Source organism: Dictyostelium purpureum (genome assembly GCF_000190715.1).
Source record: "Dictyostelium purpureum unplaced genomic scaffold DICPUscaffold_729, whole genome shotgun sequence".
In the NCBI taxonomy this organism is placed as follows: domain Eukaryota; phylum Evosea; class Eumycetozoa; order Dictyosteliales; family Dictyosteliaceae; genus Dictyostelium; species Dictyostelium purpureum.
Window position 1 is genome coordinate 26 of NW_003520058.1, and position 6,610 is coordinate 6,635.

At 24.8% G+C, this 6,610-nt stretch overlaps 4 protein-coding genes across 4 annotated transcripts; 2 read left to right on the top strand and 2 right to left on the bottom strand.

Moving 5' to 3' along the window:
- Positions 1 to 454: 454 nt before the first annotated feature.
- Positions 455 to 2,361, top strand: DICPUDRAFT_85528 (uncharacterized protein; the record flags this gene model as incomplete). The annotated part of the gene is made up of 5 exons (XM_003295056.1): positions 455 to 682; positions 756 to 924; positions 1,001 to 1,388; positions 1,458 to 1,859; positions 1,944 to 2,361. The coding sequence occupies 5 exons, from the start codon at positions 455 to 457 to the stop codon at positions 2,359 to 2,361; spliced, it is 1,605 nt and encodes a 534-aa protein (XP_003295104.1).
- An 87-nt stretch (positions 2,362 to 2,448) lies between these two features.
- Positions 2,449 to 3,639, bottom strand: DICPUDRAFT_44326 (uncharacterized protein; the record flags this gene model as incomplete). The annotated part of the gene is made up of 3 exons (XM_003295058.1): positions 2,449 to 2,871; positions 2,986 to 3,461; positions 3,534 to 3,639. The coding sequence occupies 3 exons, from the start codon at positions 3,637 to 3,639 to the stop codon at positions 2,449 to 2,451; spliced, it is 1,005 nt and encodes a 334-aa protein (XP_003295106.1).
- A 329-nt stretch (positions 3,640 to 3,968) lies between these two features.
- Positions 3,969 to 4,876, bottom strand: DICPUDRAFT_160263 (uncharacterized protein; the record flags this gene model as incomplete). The annotated part of the gene is made up of 2 exons (XM_003295059.1): positions 3,969 to 4,295; positions 4,406 to 4,876. 2 exons carry the CDS (start codon positions 4,874 to 4,876, stop codon positions 3,969 to 3,971), a joined length of 798 nt encoding a protein of 265 aa, XP_003295107.1.
- Positions 4,877 to 5,901: 1,025 nt separating this feature from the next.
- Positions 5,902 to 6,606, top strand: DICPUDRAFT_160264 (uncharacterized protein; the record flags this gene model as incomplete). The annotated part of the gene is made up of 1 exon (XM_003295057.1): positions 5,902 to 6,606. One exon carries the CDS (start codon positions 5,902 to 5,904, stop codon positions 6,604 to 6,606), a length of 705 nt encoding a protein of 234 aa, XP_003295105.1.
- Positions 6,607 to 6,610: the final 4 nt, after the last annotated feature.

The window sequence follows — 6,610 nt, forward strand, 5'->3', positions numbered from 1 at the left end:
ATATCACTTTGCATTGGGGTTTGAGATGTATCTTTTTTTTTTTTTTTTTTTTTGAAAAGAGATAACTTTGGTAAATTCTTTTAATTTCACCAAAAATAAAAAAAAATAATAAAAAAAAAGAAATAAAATAATTATTATAATAAAAAAATAATAAAAAAAAAAGAAAAAAAAATGGGAAAAAAAACTTAATTAAATTTTTATTTTTTTCATTTTTCATTTTTTATTTTTTTTTTATTTATTTTTTACCTTAAAACCCAATAACAAGAACAGTATAAGTAATAAATAATAATAGTCAATTTATATTTATTATAGTTTAGTTAATAATATTAATAATAAAAATAAACAATTTTATTATTTTAATAAAACAAAAAACATTCATGAAGAAGTATTTTTATTTTGATCCATTTAAAATATTATTATTACAAAATTAAAATTTAAACACAAAAATAAAGAAATGGACGAGGAGAATTATAGTTACCAAATTCAAGAAATTGAAGTTTTAAAATCAATTTATGGAGAGGATTTATTTTCAGAACAGTTAATTAATGATAAACATCAATCACATGATGTTGGCCAACAAGAATGCAGCAATGATAGTGATGATAGTGATGATAGTGACGGAAGTGACGAGTTTAACTCATTGTCATTAGAAGAGCAACATATTAGTAAAAAATCTTTCAATGTAAATATTTCATTTTATATAAAAAATTTTAAAAAAAAACCAAATACTAATATATCATATTTATGATTTACAGATTAAAATTTCAATTGATATTCCAAAAGACTTTCAAATTATTGTGAAAGAGGACCAAGAAAACAAATACACACAATCAATTTTGTGTTTACCAAACATTAATTTATTATTTAGTTTCCCAAGTGAATATCCTTCAAATAAACCACCAAAATTATTCATTTCATCTTGTTGTATGTTAAAAAAAAAAATTCATTAGATTGGAAAAAAAAACGAAAATATATATTAATTTTATTTTATTGTTTTTAGGGTTAAGCTTAGGAAATATGAATTTAGTTTTGGAACATTTATATTCAATTTGGGAAAAGGATGAACTTGTTATTTTCAAATATGTAGATTGGTTAAAAACAAATTTATTGCAATTTTTACAATTTGAAAAGGGTATTGTTTTAGATAATGAGCCAGTTGATTTTGAATCAGCATTATGGAAAAATGTTGGTTGGGATCATGACCCTTCCTGGGTATCATTGTTATCAGCATTACCAACCTTAAGATCTTATAATTCACACGAAGGAAGAAGATTATTCTTATTGAATAGCCAAGTATGTTCAATTTGTGACTATGAAGGTTGTGGTCAAGAGTTTACCTTGTTCAATTGTCTTCATCATATCTGTAATGATTGTGTTTCAAATATAGTGTAACGTATACTAATAATAATAAATCAATCAAAGAATAATAGTTTCTAATTTATTTTATTTTTTTATAGTAATATTAATATAAAATCAAATGATTTTTCATCAGTCAAATGCCCAGAACTTAAATGTAAAGAATCATTTGATTTAGAAGTAGTAGAGAAATTCATCGAAAAGAAAGAGGATCTAAAGAGATATGAAGATTATTTAAAGCAATCTAAAGGTTTGGTTAGATGTTTACGATGCGAAAGAGGTTGGAGTCACGTGGACCATCTTACAAGATCAACTTATTGTACTTCATGTTACTATTCATTTTGTATTGTATGTAGAGGTCCTTTCCATCCTGGTGTAGCATGTAATTTTACAAAAATTGAAGGTGCAGTTTTATCAAAGTTTTATATTGGTCAATTAAGAGTTTGTCTTTGTGGTGCATTAATTGAAAGAATTTCTGGCTGTAATAAGATGACTTGTTCAGTGTAAGTGTTTTAACGATCATTATTATTTTGTTGAAGCTATAATTGTGTGTGTTAATATTAATAATTATAAATTTATTTATTTAGATGTAATACCAAGTTTTGTTGGTTATGCTCAAAATCGAATATCGATTATGATCATTTCGGTAAGAAATGTCAACTATTCGAAATTCCAGGTGAAAGAAATAGGGGTGGCGGTGGAAACAGGGTTGGTAGAAATATAGGTGTGGTAGATGCATCAACATCATGTAGCAAGTGTAGACAAATTGTATATAGACATTCAAATACCAATTCAGTCTATTGTCATGGATGTGATGCACGTTATTGTTTCTTGTGTAAAGTTCAAATCAAAGGAACACGTCATTTTATTCAAACTTCATGCACCCAGAACGGAAAGCCTGATAGTTGGAAAGCTGATAGAACCTATAAATTCTATGGCGGAAATGAAACAGCACCAGAGCCAATATATATCAACCAAGATGTTAGACACCAACTGTTTAGATAATATCAAATTAGGTGTTTTTATAAATTTCAATCCAATAAACATTTTTTTTTTTTTAAATTAAAATTTTATTATATTTTATTTATATTTTTATTTATGTTCATCTAATAAGGTTTTTGAGGATTGATTTAAAGCTTTGATTGCCATTAATAAGGCACCTTCTCTAGTTTTATTACCACCAATGAAACCATTAGCATGACAAAAAACACAACCTTCGATACCTGAAATTTGTGAAAGTTCTTCGTCTCTTTTGCCTCTCCATTCTTCTGGGAGTGAAAGTCTATTTGTAAATGAATGTAAATTAATACTAACAGCGCCAATTCTCCATTGACCTGATGTATCTTCAAAAAGAACAAATTTAATTGGGGTTTTAATTTCTTTTTCTTGTTCTAATGTATATAAATGATCTTTCCATGGACAATACATTTCTAAAACAATAATTTCGCCTGATGAGTGAATATTTTTTCTATTATCGATTGAATTTTCAACAATTGATCTGCATGGTAACCAAGACTATATTATAAAAAAATATATTGTTAATAAAACATATAATAGATATTTATAGGTTATATACATAATAATAATAATAATAATAATAATAATAATAATAATAATAATAATACTTACTTTACCATAATAATCAAGGCAATCTAAAAAGTAACTACCCATTAATTCCATAGCTTTTTCAAATTGAGTGAAAACTAAATCGTCGTCTTGTGGTTCATTCCAAGCTGGGTTTAATCTTCCTACTCTTGAGCTGATGGATGAGTTTGATTGGTATTTTGGTTTGACATCAGATGGATATCTTTCAACACCATTATCAACACCATCTAATTCTTCAATGGTATTATCATAAATTTTGTTGAATAATAATTCTGTAACAGATTCATTTGTATTTAAACGATTTTTAATAATAGTTTTACCAAAATTTTTATAAATTAAACCTGCACTTGAAAGTTTGGTCAAATGTTTATCGTCAAAAGTTTCTGTGAAACCAGCTTGGTGATGGTCAAATCTAAGTTTTTCTAAATCGTAAACTGCACCAACATCAACAGCAACGGTTGATGCATCAATAACTTTTTTATCTCTAGATCTAACAATTTCTAAAATTATAGATATTAATTAATTGTTATATTTTAGATATAATACATATGTATTTAATTATAATTACTTACTGGCGTCTTTATAAGTTGGGACTAATTTCAACATGTAACATGCTAAGGCTTCATCAGCATGGAAGCTACCAGAGTGGGTACAGATAGTTAATGATTCTTGTGACATTTTTGATAAAAATAGACTACTACTGCTAAAAAATCGACGAATCATGTGATTAAAAAAAATAATTAAAAAAAAAAATGAAAAAATTTAAAAAATGAAAAAATTAAAAAAAATTAAAAAAAAATAAAAAGAAAATAAAATAAGATAAATAAAAAAGTAAAATAAACTTTAAAGTTGGTTTTTTGATTAAAATAATAGTTTAAATAGTAAAAATACCAATTCCATTATTGTATTTATTATATTAATAAAATTTAAAAAAAAAAATTAAAAATATACTATTTTTTATTTTTGGTTGTTTGATTGTTTGGTTGGTTGGTACTATTGTTTTAAATTTAAACAGAGTTAATTTCTTTTAATTTTGAGTCTGTTAATTTTGTAATATTGCCAACATAGTCGTCAATCATTTTTTGGATATTTTTTTCTAAAAGTTTTTCGTCATCTTTTCTTAATTTGTAATTCTTTAAGCTGTCCATGGCATCTTTTCTATGTCTTCTAATTGAAACTTTGGCATCTTCGGAAATTGTATTTACTTGTTTAATTAATTTTTGTCTTAAATCATTAGTTGGTTTTGGTAATGAAACTTTAATAACAGTACCACTAACTTGTGGCATTAAACCTAAACCTGCAGTTTGAATAGCTTTTTCGACATTTTTAACAAACTATTTCATAATAGAAATAATATTTTTATTAATATTCTATTTGTTTTTAATTGATTGATTGGTTGGTTGGTGGTTGATTGATGGATGGATGCTTGGTTTTATATACTTACTGAGGTATCATATAAAGTAATATTTAATGTTAATGGATCTTTGACAGTAACCATAGCAATGTGTGGTAATAATAAATTGCCATTTGGTGTTTCTACATTAATACGATCTAAAAGTTCTGGACCAGCACGACCAAAACGAATATTTCCATATTCTCTAGAGATATAATCTAATGTTTTCATGGAGGCTTCTTGATAACGGGAAAGATCGATATCTTTCCAATTTGTAAATGGAGTATCATCTTCTTTGCCGCCTTTACCACCTTTACCACCTTTGCTACCACCTTTTGCTCTGGTAATGATTACTGATGTATTTTCATTTAAAAAACTGAGTGAACTTCTTCTTGAAACAATTCTTGATGGATTGGCAGAAATATTGAAAATACCTCTAACAATTGTTCTATTTCCTGTGACTGAATTTAATGAAACACTTGAACGTAAAATATTTGAAGTTTTATTTAATCCTCTAATCATTTTTTTTTTTAATTTAATATCTTTTCGTAAAAACAATAAAAATAAAAAAATTAAAAAAAAAATTTAAAAAGAAAAAAAAAAAAGATTTTTAAAAAAAAAAAAAAAAAAAAAAAAATTATTTATAAGCATTGACATCCAGTTTTAAAAATTAATAGAACTAGAAATAGAAGATATTATATTATTTCTTTTTTTTTAAATGTATAAAATTAGGGTTTTTATTATATTTAAAAAATATTAAATAGTTGATTTCTAAATAGTGGGGCTGTATTTAATATATGAAAAAAATTAAAAAAAAAAAGGAGACATATTTCTTTATTTTATTTGAAAAAAAAAAGAAAATAAATTGACACAAACTCTGATATATATTTATTTTTTAAAAGCATTATTATTTTTAAAATGTATTTGATATTTAAATAAAAATGTACATTTTTAATTATAATAGTTTATTATTTTTATAATTATTTTTATATTTTTTTTTTATTGTATAAAAAAAAAAAAATTATAATGAAAAAGAAAAAAAATAATAAATAAACCAATGATAAATAATAAAATTAAAAAAAAAAGTAATTAACATATTTTTATTTACAGTTATTAATTTAAAAGACCATTTCGAAACTGTATTAATTTTTCTTTTGTAAAAAAAATATTTTTTTTCATAATCATGCAGTTCCTGATTTTCTTTTTCCTTAATGAGTAAAAACTATTTAATTTCAAATAATGAATCTAAAAGACAAAAAATGCATTGTGTGAGAAAACCCCTACTTTCTTTTTTTAATCATTTTTTTTTTTTTTTAATTTAAATTTTAATTTTATATTTTTTTTAATTTTAATTTTTTTTTTTTAATTTTTTCATAGCTTGAAATAAATTTTTAATTTTTTTTTCTTCAATATTTTATCAACATACAAATAATTTTATAGCTTTATTTTTAATAATTGCAATAATTTTTTTTTTTTTTGATAAATAATAAATAACTTCCATACAGTAATCAAAATCACCACTCATTGATAATTCATTTAAATAAAAAATGGATTATTTATATTATTTTTGTGTTCTTATCATTGGTTGTTCACTTTTTTATATTTTAGATCATTTAAATAACAATGACACCAACAACACAAATACCAACACCACAAACACAAACACAAACACAAACACAAACACAAACACAAACAACAACATCAACACCTACACCAACAACATCATTTCTGCTCGTTTGTTCATCCAACAATACCAAGAATTTTTAAGAAATCAACAAGAGCAAGATGAAATGTATAAAAGACAACAAAATCAGGAGAAAGCTTTCTTACAACAAGAGAAAAAGAGAAAGCAAGAAGAATTACAAAAAAAACAAGAGTCTAGACAACAACACGAGTTTATAGACCAAATGGAGCTCCTTAGAAGACAATCACACCAACAACATCAACATCAACAACAACAACCCACTCCAACTCCACAACCAACCCCAACTCCACCAAAACCAAAACCAAAACACTCTGCATCAACCCCTGGTATTAGATTACTATTTCAAAGAATGCAGGAATTCGAACAACAACAACAAGAAGAAGAAGACCAACAACCACCACAACCACCACAACCAACATCAAAACCAACTACAAAAACAAAATCAAGATCAAGAGAAAGATCAAAACATACCCCACGTCCATTACCAACACCAATACCAAAGTCAAAACCAAGACCAACACCTCATTCAACACCCAAACACAAATAAAACC